General features: G+C 42.9%; 1 protein-coding gene across 3 annotated transcripts in view; it reads right to left on the minus strand.

The window, feature by feature from the left end:
• ST8SIA5 (ST8 alpha-N-acetyl-neuraminide alpha-2,8-sialyltransferase 5) overlaps nucleotides 1-24,433 on the minus strand; it is a 146,892-nt gene that overhangs the window by 55,207 nt on the left and 67,252 nt on the right. For 2 of the 3 annotated variants that reach the window (XM_056543304.1, XM_056543287.1), the window contains one exon: nucleotides 8,438-8,545. The exons of the other annotated variant lie outside the window; for it this stretch is intronic. Coding sequence is in view for 1 of the 2 variants with exons in the window: in XM_056543287.1 (XP_056399262.1) it covers nucleotides 8,438-8,545 (108 nt within the window). In the remaining variant the exon portion in view is untranslated. The remainder of the gene's footprint in view (nucleotides 1-8,437; nucleotides 8,546-24,433) is intronic. 3 annotated transcript variants of the gene reach the window in all.

Raw genomic sequence — 24,433 nt, forward strand, 5'->3', positions numbered from 1 at the left:
AGGCAGCTGCCCATGTTGCCCCATCATCAAGTAGAAAGGGGTGTACCTCAAAGAACAGTGGACTGTTATTATAGATCTCCAGCAGTCGGGGCCACCCTTCTTGTCTCGACACAGAGGCTGCTCGCAACATGTGGATAAAGACTTGATTGATGCGCTCACAGAGCCCGTTCCCCTGGGGGTGGTAAGCAGTAGTCCAGAGTTTTTTGCAGCCATGGAATCGACACAGCTCTTGGAAGAGTTTGGCCTCGAAGGCCTTTCCACGGTCCATTAGGACAGACTCTAGACACCCAAGGGTTTGCACCCAATTGGAGTAGGGGTCAGTACACGTGCGGGAAACACTGGACCAAATTAACCCTTTCAGATATCACCTCTATACAGTTCACACAGTTCACAGTAGCAGATAACAGTCTTCTCTTCACCTCCCCCTCTATTTCACACGTTGATCCAGGGATTCAATCTGATCGCCTTATTGGGGTCAGGAATTTTTCCTCTGTCTTGGGGCAATTGGCATCAGCCTCATGGGGGGGGGTTGCCTCCCTCTGGATCAACATAGTAGGGTTTTAGGTTGAACCTTGCAAGCTATGGAACTATGTTGCTATTTGTGGCGGTGTAATATGCAGGGAGCACAGCGTGCGGCAGTAGTTAAAGGGGTACTCCGGCGCTTAGACATCTTATCCCCTATCCAATGGATAGGGGATAAGATGCCTGATCACGGGGGTCCCGCCGCTGGGGACCCCCGTGATCTTGCACGCAGCACCCCGTTAAAATCAGTCCCTGGAGCACGTTCGCTCCGGGTCTGATTACTGGCGATCACGGGGGCCAGAGCATTGTGATGTCACGGCTCCACCCCCGTGTGACGTCACGCTCCTCCCCCTCAATGCAAGCCTATGGGAGGGGGCGTGATAGATGTCACGCCCTGTCCTATAGGCTTGCATTGAGGGGGCGGAGCGTGACGTCACATGGGGCGGAGCCGTGACATCACAATGCCAGTAATCAGACCCGGAGCGAACGTGCTCCAGGGACTGATTTTAATGGGGTGCTGCGTGCAAGATCACGGGGGTCCCCAGCGGCGGGACCCCCGCGATCAGGCATCTTATCCCCTATCCTTTGGATAAACGCCAGAGTAACCCTTTAAGACATAGTAAGAAGAAGTCTTCATGACATTGGAATCATTCTATGACACAATGTAGGATTTAGATACAGATGTAGCAACTGAAACCTAGGAGCTCAGCTTTGACACATCTTTGCAATGTTAAGTATAGTAGGCTGTTCCTGAGATACATGGACCAGAACATTAGTATTTGATTTAGACTGTAGAGCCACAGAGTTCTGTGTTACCCAACAATAGGTAACTTTGTGTGTTAACCATAGTGTATACTGTACAGTAATGCTGCTGCTGTCCTGTCCTTCTGACATGTCTCCTTCACTTGTCATGTTCCTGGATCCTCAATGTCCCCCTGTGCTAATCCCACACATTCCATCTGTAGAGAACAGCCAAGATCTACACACTTCATAATGTACATATGGTGGCCGCAGTTATAGACGGAACATCACTGCTCACGGCAAGACGGAAATGACAACTAAGCGCGATCACGTCTGTCCTCTCCTTCATATGAACAGCAATTTAATTCCACGTATCTCCTATACTACTATAATACGTATGGGCAGCATCATAGTAGATATAGTCTTGTACATAGGGGCAGTATTATAGTATTTACTAGATATTCTTGTAGATATTAGCAGTATTATAGTAGTTCTATTCTTCTACATAGATGGCAGTATTATAGTAGTTATATTCTCATACATAGGAACAGTATTATTCTTGTTATATTCTTGTATATAGGAGGCAGTATTATAGTAGTTATATTCTTGTATATAGGAGCTGTATTATAGTAGTTGTATTCTTGTACATAGGATCAGTATTATAGTAGTTATATTCTTGTATATAGGAGGCAGTATTATAGTAGTTATATTCTTGTATATAGGAGGCAATATAATAGCACTGGTTTTTTGTACATAGGAGCAGTATTGTATTATAGTATACTATACTACTACAATAGTAGTTATATTCTTGTACATAGAGGCAGTATTATAGTAGTAATATTATTGTACATAGGAGGCAATATTATAGTAGTTATATTCTTGTATATAGGAGGCAGTATTATAGTAGTTATATTCTTGTATATAGGAGGCAATATAATGGCACTTGTTTTTTGTACATAGGAGCAGTATTGTATTATAGTATACTATACTACTACAATAGTAGTTATATTCTTGTACATAGAGGCAGTATTATAGTAGTAATATTATTGTACATAGGAGGCAATATTATAGCACTTATTTTATTGTACATAGGAGCAGTATTACAGTAGCTATATTCTTGTACATAGGAGCAAATTCTATACAGTATTATAGTTTATTCTTGTATGTAAGGAACAGTATCCCCGTAAGGTGGACCCACAATTTATACTGTCTCAAACATTGTCCAGTGTCCTGTACTTGCTGACTTTTTATCCCATAACTAGGAGAAGACAAATGGAAGAAAGAACTGTATCTTCACTGATAGCAGGCACAATAACAAGCTGAGGTGTTCCTTTCACTTGTCAAGGTGTTTGGATGACATAAGTAGCAGCTGTGATACATTTTACACTCCCTATTATTAGATACAGAAAATTCCACCCGGGATTGTCTCTAGCTCAGTGTGCAAAGAAATCACACAGGAACTGATAGGGGATGGGCAGGTGGTGAGATTGTAGGTGGAAAGGCACCACCAGGGCTATAGTTTGCTCTGAGACAAAAAAAAGGATGTCACAAAATAAAGGAAATGTAGCAACACAAAATGACTAATGATCTAAATTATGTTTCATTTTAGTTTTCTGTTATTTCTGTATATCAAATCTTGAAATATTTTAGTCTTTACACTGGACACTTGACTAGGCTAATGCTTTCTGCTGTCTGTAACTCACTGTCAGCTTTGCTTTTTATACTGGGACAGAATGAGCAGAGTTATCCTGTTACTGTTAGAGGATAGGCGACAGCTCTATTGTACAGCTGGAGATCTAGATCAGGAAGGTCTGCAACACTTAGCTATCATAAAGCATGAACACCAGGCTGCACTGTCTATACCAATAATAGCTGCCCACAGGGAATAAAAAAATATATATTAATACCTAAAACATGCAAAAACATTAAAGAAGTTATATCATGCACAAAAACTTATCCCCTATCCAAAGTATAGGAGATACGTTTTAGATCGCGGGGGCTCTGGCTACTGGGACCCCAAGCGATCTACTGCACTGTCGACAAGCTCCGTTCCCTGTGCAGGAGATTGCGGGGGTCCAAGGGAAAGGGGATACGTTTTTATGTATGGTACCTCTCCTTTAATGAAACTAATATGACATTATCTCTGGATGTGAGCTAATGGATTCCATAAGGTATAACAAGGGAGCTTTTATTTAGCATTCTAACAATGAACATTTTGGACATTAAAAACCTAAGAGGGGAGATTTATTAAAACCTGTCCAGAGGAAAAGTTACTGAGTTGCCCATAGCAACCAATCAGATCACTTCTTTCATATTTGAAACATGAAAGAAGCGATCTGATTGGTTGCTATGGGCAACTCACCAACTTCTCCTCTGGACAGGTTTTGCTGAATCTCCCTCTTAGTGTTTATACAACCTCTACGTAAGTATGTATCTGCAACTTTTCATGTTAAAGAGCAGTTCCAGTTATCATTAGTATAAACAGGGATATATAATGCTGCCCCTTGTATACAACAAAACTAACTTTTAAAATAGTGCCTCCTATGCCCAAGAGTATATTTACTATAATAATGTCCTGTTTGTATGAGAATATAACTACTATGATACTTTGTACAAAAAAGAAAGTTGCAACAGCACTGTAGGTCAACAAATGGAGGCTCTTAGCGCAATTTTTGATCAAAATGTGTCCCCTCATCCACCACGCGGAGGTGGCCTCATATCGGATGGGACCCTAACATGATAGTGCGCTTAGAGCCTCCATTTTTTGACCTAGAGTGCTGTTGCAACTTTCTTTATACAAGAATATAACTACTAAAATACTGCCTCCTATGTACAAGAATATAACTACTATAATGCACAAAGGAGAAAGAGAGGGACGTCACTCACCAGGATTCGGTGCAATTTTCTTTATTTCTTATCAACGGTGCAGAGACATGGAGCACGGACGCCAGAAGGTAGGACTAGCTCATCAGTGGGAAGCTGGGTGACAGCTGTTGCGCGTGCGTATCACGCTTCTTCAGACCCTACCTGTTCCGTGATGCGTCACCCTTAAGAGCACACCTCCCTGGGTGACGCACCCGGAACAGGTGCGTGCTAACTGTTACATTAAAAACAACTCGTAATGCAAAAGGATTTGTTACAAGTGAAAAAGATTTCTATCAAAAATAGTATGAATGTGGAAAAGTACAAAAATTACAAAAATTGTTCTCTTTATAAAAATGTATCCATAAAAAGAGAAAAGAAGAAAAGGGGAGGAGGAAAAAGGAAAAAGAAAAAAAGTTATAAATTAACCTGAAACATAGGAATATAAATTACAAAAAGACACTGTAGTCCACTCTTTCATTGAGTCCTAGGTTGCCGGCAGCATTAAGTTTTATGATCCATTTGGCTTCTGTTTGTAACAGAAGTTTTCTTTTATCTGAATTTTCTTTGCTGCGGATAACTTCGAGTCCCTGAAAGAGTAAGTTATCACAGATGCCTTTATGCTCACTGTTCATGTGTTCGATAAAACGGGGTGCACCTTTTTTAGTTTTAACTGAATAAACATGTTCCCTGAATCTAGTATTCAGGGTGCGTTTTGTGCTGCCAATATAAAACCTTCCACATGAACAGGTCATCGCATACACAACCCACTGGGTTCTACAGGTGATCAGGGTGTTGACATGTATAATTTCTCCACCAATTTGGGTGCTTTTTCCTATTTTCATATTGGGGCACCAAATACATGTACCACACTTGTGGTTCCCTGTGGGGCCAGATTTTGTGAGCCAGTCAGAGGTTTTTGGATTCGAACAGAAGTTACTACTAGTGACTGCATCCCTCAGGTTTTTACAACGCTTGAATGTGATTAGAGGTCTATCATGTACCAGTTTTCCAAGGTCGGTGTCACTTTTTATCAAGGACCAACTATTATGTACTGCTCTTCTTATAACTTTTTCAAGGGGGCTAAATTTGAAGGAAAAGGAGAACCTAGGTGCTAGATTGTCAGAGGATTTTACTTTAATATCTTTTTTGGCTTTTTTGTTTTTGTTAATTGAGAGTAAATTATTTCTATCCTGTGCTAGGGCTTTTTTTAATGCTGTATTAATAATGAATACAGGGTAACCACGAGCCAATAACCTCTGCTTCAGCTCTTCGGCTTGAGAAATAAATTTTTCATCGGTATCATTAATGCGTCTCAAACGCAAAAATTGTCCATAGGGTAAAGCCTACACCTACACCAAATTGCATACGAATCCTGTCCCTAAAATTAGAGAGAATCTACAGGGCCTACTTAGAAAAGCAGTTGAAAACAATATTATTTCTAAAAAACGTGCTGAAAAATTGATTCCTTTGTTTCCTTCTAGCCCGCGATGGTACTTCCTGCCGAAGGTACATAAGACCTTGGAAGCCCCCCCCCGGGAGACCAATAGTCTCAGGAAGGGGCTCAGTCACAGAACCATTGTCCAAATATCTGGAGTGGTTACTGCGACCCCTTCTGCAGGAAGTGCCATCGCTGGTAAAGGACACCAACCAATTTCTTTTGTTTTTACAGGATTTAGTATGGTCAGATAATATGCTGCTAGCCTCTATAGATATAGAGAATCTCTATACTAGCATTCCACAAGATAAAGGGGTGGAATGCATTAGGGAGATCTTGTCGCACTCCGGAAAGTCTGATAAAGTGACCCAATTTATTTGTGAGTCCTTGGCATTTATATTAAAAAACAATGCATTTCTGTTCGACGAAGTGTGGTACAGTCAGATCGGGGGTGTGGCCATGGGCACCCCCGTGGCCTGTACATTTGCAAATCTGTACGTCGCCTCATTTGAGGAAAAACATGTGTTCACCACCTCCAATCCTTTCCTGAAGTTCGTCCGGTGCTATCTCAGATTTGTCGATGACGTGTTCATCGCCTGGGATGGCACCGCGGCGAACTTCAGGGAATTTGTAGAATACCTCAACGAAAAAAATGATATGAATCTTAGATTCACTTACAAAGTTGATTCGAAAAAAATGGAATTCTTAGATGTTCTTATCGAAACTGAGGGAGGGGAACTCCGTACATCAGGTTATAGGAAGCCCACAGCCTCTAATTCTCTGCTTCAGTTCTCGAGCTACCATCCTCAACATACAAAAACCGCTTTACCCTATGGACAATTTTTGCGTTTGAGACGCATTAATGATACCGATGAAAAATGTATTTCTCAAGCCGAAGAGCTGAAGCAGAGGTTATTGGCTCGTGGTTACCCTGTATTCATTATTAATACAGCATTAAAAAAAGCCCTAGCACAGGATAGAAATAATTTACTCTCAATTAACAAAAACAAAAAAGCCAAAAAAGATATTAAAGTAAAATCCTCTGACAATCTAGCACCTAGGTTCTCCTTTTCCTTCAAATTTAGCCCCCTTGAAAAAGTTATAAGAAGAGCAGTACATAATAGTTGGTCCTTGATAAAAAGTGACACCGACCTTGGAAAACTGGTACATGATAGACCTCTAATCACATTCAAGCGTTGTAAAAACCTGAGGGATGCAGTCACTAGTAGTAACTTCTGTTCGAATCCAAAAACCTCTGACTGGCTCACAAAATCTGGCCCCACAGGGAACCACAAGTGTGGTACATGTATTTGGTGCCCCAATATGAAAATAGGAAAAAGCACCCAAATTGGTGGAGAAATTATACATGTCAACACCCTGATCACCTGTAGAACCCAGTGGGTTGTGTATGCGATGACCTGTTCATGTGGAAGGTTTTATATTGGCAGCACAAAACGCACCCTGAATACTAGATTCAGGGAACATGTCTATTCAGTTAAAACTAAAAAAGGTGCACCCCGTTTTATCGAACACATGAACAGTGAGCATAAAGGCATCTGTGATAACTTACTCTTTCAGGGACTCGAAGTTATCCGCAGCAAAGAAAATTCAGATAAAAGAAAACTTCTGTTACAAACAGAAGCCAAATGGATCATAAAACTTAATGCTGCCGGCAACCTAGGACTCAATGAAAGAGTGGACTACAGTGTCTTTTTGTAATTTATATTCCTATGTTTCAGGTTAATTTATAACTTTTTTTCTTTTTCCTTTTTCCTCCTCCCCTTTTCTTCTTTTCTCTTTTTATGGATACATTTTTATAAAGAGAACAATTTTTGTAATTTTTGTACTTTTCCACATTCATACTATTTTTGATAGAAATCTTTTTCACTTGTAACAAATCCTTTTGCATTACGAGTTGTTTTTAATGTAACAGTTAGCACGCACCTGTTCCGGGTGCGTCACCCAGGGAGGTGTGCTCTTAAGGGTGACGCATCACGGAACAGGTAGGGTCTGAAGAAGCGTGATACGCACGCGCAACAGCTGTCACCCAGCTTCCCACTGATGAGCTAGTCCTACCTTCTGGCGTCCGTGCTCCATGTCTCTGCACCGTTGATAAGAAATAAAGAAAATTGCACCGAATCCTGGTGAGTGACGTCCCTCTCTTTCTCCTTTGTGCATACTTTTGTGAATACTGCATCTTTAAGGGACTTGGAACCACACAGTGTACAGTGCCTGCCAGCACTTTATGGAACTGTAGCGGACAGATTCAGGAACCAGGGTACATACATCTTGCTGCTGAAGCACTAAGGGAGGAGCGCTATTCGGGGTAGAGGTGCAGACTATTTACTCTTGCTGAGTTATAACTACTATAATACTGCTCCTATATACAAGAATATAACTACTATAATACTGCCTCCTATGTACAAGAATATAACTACTATAATACTGCCTCCTATGTACAAGAATATAACTACTATAATACTGCTCCTATTTACAAGAATATAACTACTAAAATACTGCCTCCTATTTACAAGAATATAACTACTATAATACTGTTCCTGTATACAAGAATATAACTACTATAATACTGCCTCCTATATACAAGAATATAACTACTAGAATACTGCCTCTTATGTACAAGAATATAACTACTAGAATACTGCATCCTCTATACAAGTATATAACTACTGTAATACAACATCATGTACAATAACATAACAATAAAGCATACGGTTAAAGGCCTTCATATGTGACTGGAATTGCTCTTTAGGTTAGGTGAGGTTGTATGAGAAAGTCGTGCATTAATACTCGGGGTTTTAGGAGCTGTAGTCTGTCAGGTAGTGCAGTGTATTGTCATTCCGCGTGAGTCTGTACCTGCCGCCTGCGTCATTGCCCGTCTTCACTGCTCCGTCATCCGTGAAATTAAAGATCCCCGTCCAATTCCCCAACTCCTCTCCGCTCTGCCAGCTAAACTGCAGTCCTCTAGTAAGAAAAGGAAGCAGTTTACATTGAGTTCCTGTATCCTCCTGTCCAGCAAAAATCATTACATTCAACCGTATTTAACTATTTTGTCACCGCAGCGGACTTGAAGACCCACATCAATCTACACAAATCACAGCTAAAATATGAAATTTTTTATACATTTCAATTTACTTATTTGACAAAGAAAGATCTTTAATTCTGATATTCGGATAGGCCAGTGGTCTCTAAACTGGTGCAAAACTACAACTCCCAGCACGTCTGGAAAAAGCTGTCATCCCCATCACAGTCCATCAAGTCACAGCACATAGACTAGATATATTATTTTATATTATATTATATTATTATATATATTATTTTAAGGATAAGTTGGCCAGCACATACTGATACTGATACACAACTATTGCATGGACCCGGCATACAGGTTCACGCTGCTAGGCTAAATATACACAAGCAGGAGAATACAGCAGCACACTGCTAGCACAAAGATATATATGAAAAATTAAATGCTATATTGCTATAGTGAAAAATTGAGGTGCTTAGCTTACCATTTGGCCAAATAGCATGTACCATCCCGCCACGCCAATGAGGTCACCTTATCGTGGTGGGATGGTACATGCTATTTGGCCAAATGGTAAGCTAAGCACCTCAATTTTTCACTATAGCAATATAGCATTTAATATTTCATATATATCTTTGTGCTAGCAGTGTGCTGCTGAATTCTCCCAGGTGTACCTGGTATTTACCACCCACTGCAGATCGGCCCCAATAGCATTAAAGGGGTACTCCACCCGGAAACATCTTATTCCCTATCCAAAGGATAGGGGATAAGATGTCTGATCGCACAAATCTGGGACGCCCCTTGATCTCCTGATGACTGCCAACTTCAGCTTTCATGCCCCCTCCATTCATGTCTATTGGAGGGGGCATGACAGCTATGTACTAGCCATAACACTCACTCCCAGATACATGAATGGAATGGGCATGGCTTGATGTCACGAATATGGAAGCTCCAGGCCTGGTGATCGCAGGAGGGGCCCAGCAGCTGGACCCACCGCCACAGACATCCTATCCCCTATCGTTTGGTTAGGGGATAAGATGTTTAGGGGCAGAGTACCCCTTTAAGAGGGCTGACCTGCAATGCAAGGCACAGCCACAACTATTGATATGGCACTGCAAACAATGAATTGGATACACAACTCATTGGAGCAGTTCATCAGCTATACCTTTCTTGCTTTTAATAAATGGTTTTATGACATGATAAATATGGTGCTTGTACACATTTATTTAAAATGACACTTCAGTATAACCACCTTTTATGGTTCCTCCTCTTTTTGGCCAAAATATGAGACTTTTCCGGTGGCTGCTCCCCGGCCCATCAGACTTGATCTATTTAGGTATAGGAAGAGGCTCGTGGGGCAGGAAGAAGCCATCGGGGACAACCCCAATGACTCGTGGTTCAGGCAGCATGAAAGTGATGGCAGGTTCCCCTTAAAGTCCTAAAATGCCTTTATTATAAGAAATTGAATCATCTTGAAATTCTAAGAATAGAAAATCTACCTACGTATGAACTGATAAATCCCTTCTCCTGTAGCAGAGGGGTGATTTACCACAAAGGAGTCTTCGAAAGATGCATGTCAACCCATTTTGAACCTGTAATGGTGGCCATATTGTTGGATACTCAGGTCTACCCGAAATAAAGAAACTCCTGATAGAAACTTAAAACTTGTGCATATTATATCACATGTGTGGTGGCGGGGTGTGTGGTGCAGGGCAGATGTTGTTACCCTAGGGGCAGATGGCATTAACCCCTTGTATTCAAGATTCCAGGGCGTGGTTTAGCCTATAACCACCTGAAGGTATACCACTTTATATGGTAAAACATATTTACCATGGGGAAACAAGTGCAGGGGCCTTGGGGACACTGAAGGAGGCTGCCTGACAGGACAGCAGGAGCATGGGGTAACACACAAACTCCCCCTCTTAATTAAAGGAAAACTGTCAGCTTGCTCCCCCCACACTAATCAATGGTACTGACTGATCAGTTTGATGCTTGCTGAGCCTGGATCCGCCCGGCCGTTCTGTCGATATCTTTTTTTCCCCCCTACATGCTAATGAAGTGCTAACTTGCACCGGTGGGGTAACTGGCACTCTGACGTCACTCTGACGTCACTGCTGGCACCCCTCCCTCTGCCTCTCCCTCTTTTCCCCGCTCTGTAATGAAGAGAGAGAGGATAAATATTGATGAGCTGGGCAGCGCTGCGGCCGCCGGAGGTGAACTCAGAGTGCCAGTTAACGCCACCTGTGCCAGTTAGCACTTCATTAGCATATAGGGAAAAATGAAGATATCGGCAGAACGGCCAGGCGGATCCAGGCACCGTAAGCATCAAACTGATTAGCATCCCAGCCAGTACTGCTGGTAAGTGTGGGGGGAGCAAGCTGACAGTTTTCCTTTAAAGTCGTCCTCGACTCCCAGTCCTTGAGGGCAGAGGACTGAAGTGGCCAGTGAGTTCTAGTTACAGTTCCTGGAGTATTTATGCACAATGTCCTTCTTAGGTCTGGATTACGAAACAAGATAAGGATGAGTCCATGTGGCATGGTGAATGTCCATACATGTTCTTTAAACATAAGGGGTTAATTTGACTTTGTAACTGCTTTCTGAAGACATTCAAGACAACAATATACATATCAATATACACAGATTCACGGATTGGGCTGCCGGAGGCTATCTACCCAATGCTTTGGCTGGTGGGGCCCCTTGGTTCTCAACTCTTCACCCCAGAACTCAATATACGTTGTTACACTATGTGCTCCCCGGCATCCTACGGGCGCTCTGCCATTGCAGAGCTAATAACGGCACCTCGCTTCTACCTAGCAGCAGTTTAACAACCCTCATACAGCACTATATGGGATCTTCTACCCCTGTGACACGTTATTGATATGCTGAGGATAGGGGTCCCCAGTGTCTTTATTCCCTGTATAATTGGTATTATCCACAAGCAGGTTATCATTCCTGCCAGGGACCTGTATATGTATAATTTACTATATAACTGATAATCAATTTGAAATATGCTTGGGCTTACTGCTGCTTTTTTTGTGACTGGTTTTGACACCTATGCCTATTGTACATCTCCAGTTTCACCTTTGCTTTTTGATCTACCCCTGATGAAGTTCTCCATGAACAGAAACGCGTTGGGTACTTAGCAAGAAAGGGGTTCTTTGTTTCTAGTATTTGGTATACAGAAACTCATACTTGTCATGCAATAACCGGGGAGTTGCATCTTTGTTCCAATTTCATTTTTTTCCTATTTTGGTGATAGGTTCACCTTTGTACACATACCTTAGTCTTTATCATTTGGTGTGAATGTTAATATGATTGGATTAAAAGTTATATTTTAGGGCACCTACTTAATTGTTGCACTTTTGGATACCCGTATAGGTTCAATTATCTGCCGGCGTTTGACTCTATCTAGATGCGTATTATTGTCTGTTGTTACACTATACAACAGTGTTACCTTTACGTTTAGGATCTTACATTGATGTGGGCTGAAATGGCAGGAGGTACTCAAACCCAAGTGCAGTTTTGCACTTACGCTGGGGTGGAGGTCCTGCACTTGTGGTCCGTTGCTATGGGCGATCCCCAACATAATATGCATACAATGGAGGATGCCTGCAGATGGTCACAAGTACCACAATGACATCCTACATCAGATAAACGTGTGGATGTGTAACACTTAAAATTTATACATTGAATAACTACATTGACGTGGTCTGAAATGGCAGGAGGTGCTCAACCCCAAGTGCAGTTGTGCACCTACGCAGGGGTAGAGGTCCTGCACTTGTGGTCTACCCCAGCGTAGGTGCACAACTGCACATGTGGATAAAGACTTGCCCGTTCCCCTGGGGGTGATAAGCAATAGTCGGGAGTTTCTTGCAGGCATGGAATTGACACGGCTCTTGGAAGAGTTGGTCCTCAAAGGCCATTCCCCAGTCCGTTAGGACAGACTCCGGACACCCAAGGGTTTGCACCCAATTGGAGTAGAACATCTGGGCCGCTGTCTTGGCTGTAAGATCTTTGACAAGGACAACGACATCCCATTTAGAGTAGTGATCCACTATGGTGAGAACATAAGTGTATCCGGACCGGGTAGGAGACAACTTGACATGGTCTGGCGCGACCAACTGGTTAGACCTTTAACACTGGATGGAATGGAGGGGTGCTCTTGCGTCCTTGCGCACGATCTTGGTGACATTGCAAACAGCACATTCACTGCACCATTTCTCAATCTCACTCCACATTCTGATCCAATCGAATCTTCACCTGACAGTAGCTTCAGTCTTGTGGACTCCAAAGTGTCCTGACTGATCATGGTATGCATTGAGGACCATCGCCGCGTCTCTTTAAGGAACCCGAATCTCATGAAGTTTCCAGGGCAAAATACCAGGGCAAAATGTTCCAACTTGAATAAGCTGTAGTTTGCATCGTTCTTCTCTGCTCATCGCAGGTTACGACTGGCATAGGCAACTACTCGCTCTTGCACTTCCTTGACTTGGGAACTGGCATTGGTATATAACCGGAATGGCTGACTGTAGTCTGGGTACGCCAGGATGGGTGGTTCTGTCATGAAGTGGCGGTACTAGTCAGCAAATCCCAGGAATCTCCTGACATCTTTCACCGTGCACGGGGTGGGCCAATTCTAGACAACTTCCACGTTTTCAGGATTGGGCTGGACTCCCTCAGCAGTGACAACATGACCCAGGTAGTGTACCTGAGGTTTGAGCAAGTTACACTTTGACAGCTTGATCTTCAGCCCATGCTTGATCAGGACTTTGAAGACGTCTGACAGATGACTGAGGTGTTCCTGGTAGGACTTGGAATACACAATGACAATATCAAGGTACAATAGGACACTTTGAAAATTTAGACGGCCCAGGCACCTTTCCATCAAACGCTGAAACATAGCAGGGGCATTACATAGCCCAAATGGCACACTTTTAGACTCGAACAGTCCCATAGGTGTCACGAAGGCAGTGTTCTCCCGGTCTTCCACGGCCATGGGCCCTTGCCAATATCTGCTGATTAAGACCAGGGTGGAGAAGTAAGCAGCAGATCGAGGGCTCGATCCTTGGCAGAGGATAAGCGTCCATATGTGTGACAATGTTAAATTTCCTGTAGTCAACACAGAAGCGGATGGTTCCGTCTTTTTTCTTGACCAGGACAAGTGGCACCGCTTGGTATTGGTAAAGGTGACAAGGCTTCTCGCAGCTCAGACAAGAGGGTGGTCTTCTAGTTGCAGAGGCTCCAGCACGGCTTGATAGTCTTTATTCTTGACTCCTGGATGTGCACGACACCAGAGGATAGTCTCTGTGTTGGGTTGTAAGGTCACCAACCGGATTTCTTGTACTCTTACTCTGCAGATTTCACCTTGGTTGTTGGCAAACTTCTGCTCCGCCTGTAGAACTTTCAAGTGGTGCTGCGCAGCCCGCTGGCCTGACAGGGACATATGGGGAAGAGAGGCATGCAAGGCATCTACTATTTCAACAAAACAGTTTTTCATAATGTTCATCACCAGTATTAATTCAGCAGACCCCTTATCTGTCACATTAGTTACAATCACTCCCTGCCCACTAAGTACATGATCTCCCAACTGAATGGTTGGCTCCCAGTATCCATGTCTAGGGACTGGTTGCCCATTACCCGCAACTACTCTGAAGTTAACATCCTGTGGTTCACATAATAAACTAGTATCCCAATGCTGATAGAAAACATTTTTAGGTATAGTAGACACTTGTGACCCTGTATCTATCAACGCCTCCAACAATGCATCTTCTACAATAATAGGGGCAGGAGGCGACATAAAGTGAGAGTCCTGACTGAGCTCGTTCGAGGATTGGACCTGATGACTGTTTTCCTGAGGGCCGGTCCGCGACCTCAGGGGAAATCCATTTAAATCCCAACACTGCATTTTCCAATGTCCTGGTTCTTTACAATAGGTACAACAGGGTTTATGAGTCCCTCAGCGTCTATTAGGCAGAGGGTTGTGGGGGTTGAAATTGCGGGGAGCAGGGGCAGGTTTTCTGGGTAGGGGCAGTTCACAGTCAGGTGGAGGGCAAGCTCCTTCACAGCCTTAGTCAGTTGTTCAATGTCCTGCCTAAAATTCAGTAAATCTTAGGTTGCGGTGACTGGCAAAGCAGGTGACACTGGGGTGGGGGCTGGTGATGGTGCTGGTATAGGTCTGGCTACCTCCCCTATAAATCTGTCCATTAACACCTTGTTGCTCTGCTCGGGAGTTATACCATCTAATTTTTGAACAGTCTCTAGGACATTCTGTAGGGCTACGGCATATGCTCTCAAGGTCTCACCTGGCTTCTGTCGCCTTTCATACAGCCGGAGACGTATCTCTAATGGAGAATGGGACTCAACTACCTGGCACAGTCCTTCAAAGATCTGCTCTACAGTCACCTTCTCAGAGGTTGGCCAGGTGCGGACTTCCTCTAACTCTGGTCCCAGTAGTTGTTCTGTGAGCAATTCCACCTGTTGATTAGGAGGGAAAGATTAAAAGAGAAACAACCTCTGGATCCTTTCTTTGAAATCCCTCAGGGTGAAGGGGTCTCCAATGTAGGTAGGGAGGACAGGGTTCCCCATGAATACCGGTACAGATGCTGGAACACCAGGGTTGTTGATGTGGACTGCAGGCAGGACTGGCAACATTCCGGCCGCTGAGGCAGGTGATGATCCCGCTGCTGGAGATGGAGGGGCACTGTCGTCTGGTTGATCTTGAGAGCTGGGTTCTGACATCTTGCTGAATTTTGAGTGTGCTGTCGCTTTAAGGAGAATAAGGTGCTTTCCACTTTAAGAAAATTGCTGAAGTGCTTCAGCGGCTTAGACTTGGCTAGTGGGAGTACTATAATGAATGCTCCCCCTCTATTTTTCAGGTACCGAGTAGTAAATTGTCTTGCGACCAGACTTGCGGACAAAAGTCAGTTAATGCTGATAGTTACCAGCACCGCAGACATGATACTGGTAATCATTGGTGTTTGCAGAGTGTGCGCTGCAGCAGGGGCTTGATAGAAGACAGCAGAGCCTGACGCAGCCGCCAGAACCTCCAATATGGCTTCACCAAGGAAACTTCCTGTTTTGGTCCAGTCGGCAAAGTCTTCCCCTCTGCAACACATAGTGGCTCTTTGATTCCTCCTCACTGTGCTGGAGAGGCATCACCTCTGGGAACTGACGGGGCGGAGCTGCGACCACTCATGCGCGCAGTAAACACTGTTCCCAAATAACCCTTTCAGGTACCAACTTTCTACAATCCACAATGGCAAATAACAGTCTTTTCTTCACATCCCCCTCTGTTTCACAAGCACCACGAGCAAAACACTTTTCACTTGCAAAGTCCCATACACTTTTTGGTGCAGACTTAAATTGCATCGCATGCAGTTTTTGCAGACAATATTGGACACAGTTCAGACTAGGGGGAGGACTTGTGACATAAGGTATCCTGTTCGTGATGCCACAACGCCAAAAGTTGTGTTTGCAGGGTGTGTGGTGCAGGGCAGATGTTTTTACCCTAGGGGCAGTAGGCATTAATCCCTTGTATTCGTGATGCCAGGGTGTGGTTTAGCCTATTACCACCTGAAGGTATACCGCTGGATCCTGGGCTAGGCACGGGGGCAATAAAGACTCCGATGCCAAGTTACGGACAATGGTAGCTTTACTGAGGGTAGACAGTTGGTAAAGTCTATACAGTAAAGCCATGGCCCAAAGAGGTGACCAGTGACTCAGAGACCTTAAGGGTTTGCTGGGACTTGTAGTAGGACTGGACAATTGATTGCAGGCCTCGCTGACCTGACAGATGACAGGGACTGACTTGACTCATAAAGCTGTGACTTTAGCTTACTTGAATTGATGGTGGCTGCAGGACTGGACTTTGAGGTCTCCAACACCCTGGACACACACACTAGGCACGACTGCACAGGACCTCAGCTTAGCAGAAGAGCAGAGCTCAAAGAAAGAGAAGCTCCGCCCAGGGCTTATATGGGGCAGATGAGCAGGGAACCCATAGGTCACTCTTGGGATCACCTGGTCACTGGTACCTCCTGGGTAACAATCACATGACATATCACATGGTATAACTCTTAAAGCAACATTACATTTTTATAACACTTTACATGGTAAAAGATATTTACAATGGGAAAACAAGTGCAGGGGCCTTGGGGACACAGAAGGAGGCTGCCTGACAGGACAGCAGGAGCTTGGGGTAACACCTCCTGTACTGGGCCACCACACATGTTTTTATTGAGGCCACTGAAAGCATGCATCCATCATAATGGTGTTATCCTCGGGATCTTAAATAGTATCACAGAGGACAAGGTGTAAGCACACCCCTGGACATCTATAGAATGTGGTAAAAATAACACCTTACTAATCTGACATAAGTGAGCGGATAAATATAACTGTGTGCTAACAAAAAGATAAAGTGTTCCAGCTCCCCTAAAAAATAACTTTTAATCTATTTTTTTTTAAAACATGTGCACAAAACAACCCTACTAAAAGCTAAATGAAACTCTGACACGTTTCGGTTTATAGCAAAACCTTATTCATGACGATAGTTTAACTGTGGTAACATGCTTCTTATATATCCTATTCCAAATGACTTCAGTGTACTCAGGTCCGCCCACTATTTAGCCGGTCACATACTCGAGACACACCTGTTGTGTGCAGCATTCCTGGCTGTATGGTAAAGAAGCCTTGGACTCACATGCGATACAATTCACACTAGGTAAGTATATATATGTGTGTGTTTTTTTCTGGTACATACAAAATTCCAACAAGTATACAAGGTTATTAATATATGTACGCTAGGTCATTTCTAAAGTTCTGGCCTCTCGGATATCTAGTGTCCAGACGGAGGATCTAAAATGCCTCCCGTCTGAACACCAGCTTGGTCCAATCTCCTCCCCTTTTGGGGGGGTTTAACTCTTTCAATGCCCTGTATTGTGAGGTGAGGGAGATCACATGAATGAACCTCTACAAAATGCCGTGTCAGGCCAAACATGGCCTTTTGGGTTTTATGCACATTCTGCGGCATGCGAACATGTTCCGCAATCCTGATTTAGAATTTTCTGGACTTGCAGCCCACATATTGGAGGCTGTACACAGAACAAGTGGCCAAATACACAATGTGGGTTGTGGAACAATTGATAAAAGACTTTATGGGGTATGTTTTTGCAGTACTGATGGAATATATATAGATAGACAAGGAAATATTGATGTATTTGCACACACTGCACCTATTTTGGTTACATTTGTAAGTACCTTTGAAGGATAGCCATGTATGTTTATTATTGCTGGGTGACAACTGATTTTGTAGAGACAAACCCTTGCGTGGTACTACTCTTATACCGTCACTCAGTATCTTGGACAAAATGTCATCATGGTGTAATACCGGTATGTGTTTCAAAATAATATTTTTGATTTGTTGAAAGTGAATACTATGAGTACTGAAAGTGGGAAGATTTTTGTTGTTGAGTTGTTTGTTGTTCTTATTTCGAGGAAGGTTTGTTAAATATTGACTGATGTACTAACTAACCTTCCTCGAAATATCATCAATCCTTCCTCCTCTATATATTCAGAACTGCAAAAACATACCCCATAAAGTCTTTTATCAATTGTTCCACACCCAACATTGTGTATTTGGCCACTTGTTCTCTGTGCAGCCTCCAATATGTGGGCTGCACGTCCAGAAAATGTTAAACTAGGATTGCGTAACGTGCCGCAGAATGTGCATGAAACCCAAAAGGCCATGTCTGGCCTGACACAGCATTTTGTAGAGGTTCATTCAGGTGTTTCACTAACCTCACAATACAGGGCATTGAAAGAGTTAAACCCCCAAAAGGGGAGGAGATTGGACCAAGTGGTGTTCAGATGGGAGGCATTTTGGATCCTCCGTCTGGACACCAGATACCCGAGAGGCCAGAACTTTAGAAATGACCTAGCGTACATATATTAATGACCTTGTAAACTTGTTCGAATTTTGTATGTACCAGAAAAAACGCACACATATATATACTTACCTATTATGAATGGTCTTTAAAGGGGTATTCCAGGATTTTTTTTGTTTGACTATGCTACAGGGGCTGTAAAGTTAGTGTAGGTCATAATATCTGTCTGTACCTGTGTGTGACGGTTTTCTCACAATTCTTCTGTGATTTTCACCCCACCATTTAGGCTAGGTTCAGACTACGGAATCTCCAGGCAGAAAATTTCCGCCCGGAGATTCCGAGTGCAGCCAGCGCCGGCTGAATCAGTCGACGCTAGGACCACGCGGACACTGCAGTCTCCAATAGACTGCAATGTGTTCCGCGCGGATTTCCGCCTGAAGAAAGAGCACCGCCTTTCTTCAGGAGGAAATTTCTAAGCGGATTTTCCGCTTCACAAATTCCGAAGTGTGAATTTATGAACGGAAACCCATTCACTACACTAGACATTTTAGCAAGCGAAATTTCGGACGGAAATTTTACGACTGAATTTCTGTCGGAAATTCTGTAGTCTGAACCTAGCCTTATTTTTAACAGCATACAAAACGACTGTTGTCTCTGATTTTTCCCAGCTTGCAATGCGGCCAAGACCTGACTCACTAGTCAGCTGATGACAGGGAGCCTTTCTGCTACAATGGGTGGAGCGATCACTTGGTGGGAGAGAGATCAATCTGCAACTAATGCAACAGCTGTAGGCACCCTGATTGAAAACCAAAGGTCTTTTGATGGATGCAGCTCATTTATGTTTTAATGGATGGGGTGGCTGATGTGTAGGAGGGACGAAAATGGAATTGTGGTATTTGTAGTCAAAAAAAGAAAAGTCAAACAGGAAATACAAGTTCACAAAAAGCTAGCCACAGTAGGTACCTAGCCATTTAGCCCCAAGACCAGCACAGATCCTTCCTAAGCATGTCCATTACTGTCTGCCACGTACCTACTAAAATCTCCTTATGGTGGATAACCCCTTTAACATACAGCCAGGAATGCTGCACACAACAGGTGTGTCTCGAGTACAATTAGGCACGGTCATGACCGGCCGAATAGTAGGGGGGACCTGAGTACGCTGAAGTCATTTGGAATAGAATATATAAGAAGCATGTTACCACAGTTAAACTATCGCCATGAATAAGGTTTTGATATAAACCGAAATGCGTCGGCATTTCATTTAGCTTTTAGTAGGATTGTTTTGTGCACATGTTTTTTAATAAATAGATTAAACGTTATTTTTTAGGAGAGCTGGAACACTTTATCTTTTTGTTTGGATATTCCTCCTCGAGACCTGGCTCGATTGCACAGCTCCGTGCTTCCCTGCACAGGTTCCCGTTGTGTCTGCACCGAATCATACAAGGGTAGAGCTGACTCTACTTATATTTTTTCGCTTCATAACTGTGTGCTACCTAGCAGAGATGATCTTGGTACCAAAGTCAAGGCTGTGTCAACTTCCCATTCATTTCAGGCTCTGTCCACCTTCACAAGGAAATGTGTTTTTTTCTCTTCCTGATACAAATAAAATGAGCAATGAGCAATGAAGCAACTTTGCACATAGACTTGATACAAAAAAAACATTCTACTGGTTTGTATTTACAGCTCCTATACAGATCTATGTTTCTCCATGGTAACAGACTACAAACAACCCCCTTGTAGTCTGACATGTATTCATGCCCCCTTCCATTCTTCCTTTGCTTCTTGCATATATATATTTAGTAGGTTAGTACGGAAAAGGAGGCACAAACATTGAAGTGATAAAGGTATTTGGTTGTAAAGGTGGACTGTATGGCAGGCAACATCCACAGCATCTGCTCCAACTCCTTCCGTCACCACCAGTGCCAACATACACCCAAATCTTTCTTACATCTACGACATGCTCTAATTGGGTAATTGGGTATATCTGACAGCTCCACCCTTTACTACCTGCCTAAACAATGAGGTTTCTAGTATTGCAGTTGAAGTGTACTTGTGCATGTGTTTTTGTTACTGTGTACTGTGTATGACCCCAGCTTGCTTTCTTTACTTTGACCTTGGTTTAATTCTGAACCTATTCTGCCCACCCTAAACTGTTTGCCCATCTACTGACCAAGCACGTACACTATGAGCTCAAGACCCTGACCAGTATACAGACTTCTCTCCCGCCTGACCCCTCGGCGTTATTTTGGCTTGTATAATGGCATATGTCAGTCACTAGCCACAATGCAACACAATGCAAAAAAATTTTTTTAAAAGTACACGGCTTTCAAAACACAGTCTGCTGCGTTTCAATATACAGTAATACATTTTTTTTTTTTTTTAAAGCTATGCCAGCACATACCACCCCGACAGAGGCCGAAATGACACTATTGCCGTGTTCAGCAGATGTACCAAGATCTTTTCAGTGTGGTGTGTACATAACCTGGAGATAAGGGCTGCATCTGTGACCCCCCATAATATACTGGTTTGACCACCCTTGTACTAGCGGAAGGTTCTAAACAGGGGTCATCCCCTCTATGACATGCTCTACTGGGTTACCAGAATCAATTTAAAGGAGTACTCTGGAGCAGATTACTCCTGCTCCGTCCTGCCCGGGCTGCAAAAAAATTTTAAATAAACCATCACTCACCTTCCTGGGTTCCCGCGGAGCGCCACTACAGCTGATCGGTCCTCCGGTCCATCTTCTTCATACTTCCATGTGAATGAAGCGTCACATGGCGCTCAGCCTATTATGGGCCGAGGCAGAACATCACGACAGCCGGCGATAGGCTGAGCGCCATGTGACGCTTCGTTCACACGGAAGTATGAAGAAGATGGACCGGAGGACCGATCAGCTGTAGTGGTGCTCCGCGGGAACCCAGGAAGGTGAGTGATGGTTTATTTCATTTTTTTTTTTTTTTTGCAGGACGGAGCAGGAGTAGTCTGCACCAGAGTACTCCTTTTAATGATTTTTTTTTATTTATTGAAAACCAAAAATGTGTCGTAATTTTTAAGTTCTTCTACAAGGGGGCATCTGAGGTTCCCATTATGATGTAATTAAGAGTGACATTTACTACTAATTCCTATATCTTAAATTCTTTAGCCAAGAACTAAGATCATTCTGTCAAAAAAGTTGAATTTCTATTTTAATATATTTTACCAAAGGAAACAAATGTCATTTTTGTAGGAGCCTGGCGTGGAGAAGCGGAGCTCTGTGTGAAGACTCAGACAAGTGATTGACGTATTCTATGATTTTTTAAATTGTTTCCAGATATTGGGCCCCATGCCTGGAACTTCCCAAATACGACTGCATCTAAATAGAAGCTAATGACGTGCTCAGATCCCGTCTATAATTCATGTGCCTTCAACAGACAGCAAAGGGGTCATTTACTAAGAGAGAAATGCTGACTATTCAAAACCTCAACATCCTGACATAAAATCCAGAACTCGTGTTTTCTTCTCTCCATGAAAGAAAGTAGTAATGATATTGTGGAGTTTTCATTTTCATCATTCTACACTATTATAAATGTTTGTGGAGGCTTTCCTATAGTTGAAGTGGCCCTCTAGCAAAATATTAAAATATGGTCCCTTGTGGTCATGGCAGGGAGATCCAGACTAGAGAAATGTAATGAGACTGGGATCCCATAGGTCCAGCAGGACCCGATATAAAACTTGTAGGAGCAGGCGATTTTTAGTCTTGAACGAGCTGGAGAAGGCGGTCACAGAACATATAGCAGGTCGCAAAAAATCTCCAGCAGTCCTGCAAATCACTTAAATAGGCAAAGGGCCTGATGAAATGGCACAAGGGGTAATGCAATGACATGGGGGGTAAGGAAAGGTGGGGGTGATGAAACTGCACAATGAAATTGCAGCGGGTAGGATTGAACACACACGTTGTGAGAAAAGGTGGGAGTGGAACACACACCTTACTGGAGCGGGCAGCATTGGTCAGGATTAAGAAACAATCCAGCGCAGGGCTCTAGTATACTGTCAGAAATTCATCAGAGTGCCCATCTAGGAGAAAGGGGTTTGCAAACCAGTATAACCTCATTGAAGAAGGAACTGTTGCTAGCAGGTTCTATGACTATAATGGCGCTATCATGTATGCAGTGCGGTTGGTTCTACTGTATGGGTAATATGGGTAGTACCATTTTATTGGTACTGTGACATTTTTCTTTGCAATGTTGTTCTGGAGACAGAATTTTTAGATATTATAGATATTTATATAGGCAGGGTATGACATTTTTTTTGTGAACTGGCGCGGGATTAAGAAAGGAGTCCCGCGCAGGGGCTATAATCCAGATATCTAAACCATTGTTACATCTGCTAAACTACAGCTAAAGCTAGTTCAAGATACTCATCAAAGGGAACTAAGCATTAGATTACATAACACTTGGCAACGCGTTATATATGGTAAAATCTTTATCCTCACCATCCCCCGGGGACGTTTTTGCTCCCAAGGGATGTGAGAATATGAAGTTCTACAGTCTCCCCCGCCACCCCATAAGCAGTCCCCTGGGAAGGGAGCTATACTTTCTTGGTCCCGTAGCTCTGGCTGTAGTGATGCCCTCTCCACATGATTGATAGTACGGGTCATCGCTTTGCTGCCTAAGCATACTGATCTAAAATTGATGAGTAATACTAATTGAGAGGACTCTGCTTATTGTGTATAAGTCTATACAGCAAAGCTGACAAGTGATCTGTGGAAAGTAGGCAGCATCAGCTTATTGTGTCTCAGATTTTTGTAGATAGTTACTAAACAAATAGAACAAAAATGTTTTAACTGACAACTCTGTTGTACTACTGTAGGCCTAGATTAGGCCAAATGTTATCAACATACATACAGAGAAGACTCTGTATACATCTCTCCTGTCACTCTTTGGTATCTGGGTAGGGGCTGTTCTCCATCAAACAATAGAAACTGTAATAATCTATGATATTATATTCATTGTAACTGCCAAAAAGCACATACATACCTCTCTATTGTGTATATCTACAATAGAAAGTGTGGTTTCAATATGGCCGCCCCACTTGCTACCGTCATGAGAAAAAAAAAACCTTTGACAATTCCTAAGGACATGTCAAAAGTTCTTATCAATGACCCCAATCAATAAGGAGAACAAGCAGGAAGGCATCATAGACTTATATTGTAAGTCCATCCAAGTGATGTGACACAGATAACAAGCTAAGCATGCCCTTCTCATGGCTCCATCTCATGGTCTGAACACTCACCGCTGATATAGCTCTATGTAAAAAAAATATATAAAATAATACAACAAAAAATAAATATACTGTATAATGACTGATTCTTGATCCGAGGGGTAAATAAGTGAAATCAATAATACCCCTTATCTAGAAGGCAGATACAATGAGGGGAGGTCAGCATGTGCAGGGGACAGATAGTCAGTTGTTTCTCAGGCATTCTATGGTCCTAACCAGGAGAAATTCTCTAGAAAAATTCCATTCCAGTCAAAGGAAGAAAAAGGTGGTATTTGGTGACTATAAAAGCAAAGTGGTATTTGGTGACTATAAGTGATTGTCTGAGCTAGTGAGTGTGTCTGTATACAAGAGTGTGAAGTATACAAGTGAGAGGGACTTAAAATTAAGGGAATACTGTAAGAAGTATTGTGAGCATTGTTGAGTGCATTCCTGTGTTTTTTTTTCTCTTTCTCTGTCTGGGAGTAATATAGGTGGAGAGTGGGTGGAGTAGTTAGTTAATTAGCAGCTGATAAATTGCAGCAGTTTGCAGCCAGCTAGCCCTTTAGCATTCACTTCCAGGCAGTGCAACAGAGAGGTGGTATCTGGTGACTATAAAAGCAAGTACACTAAGCGATTGTTTGAGCTAGTGATTGTGTATCTGTATACAAGAGTGTGAAGTATACAAGTAAGAGGGACTTAAAATGAAAGGAC

This window comes from Hyla sarda, chromosome 1 (genome assembly GCF_029499605.1).
Source record: "Hyla sarda isolate aHylSar1 chromosome 1, aHylSar1.hap1, whole genome shotgun sequence".
Lineage (NCBI taxonomy): Eukaryota > Metazoa > Chordata > Amphibia > Anura > Hylidae > Hyla > Hyla sarda.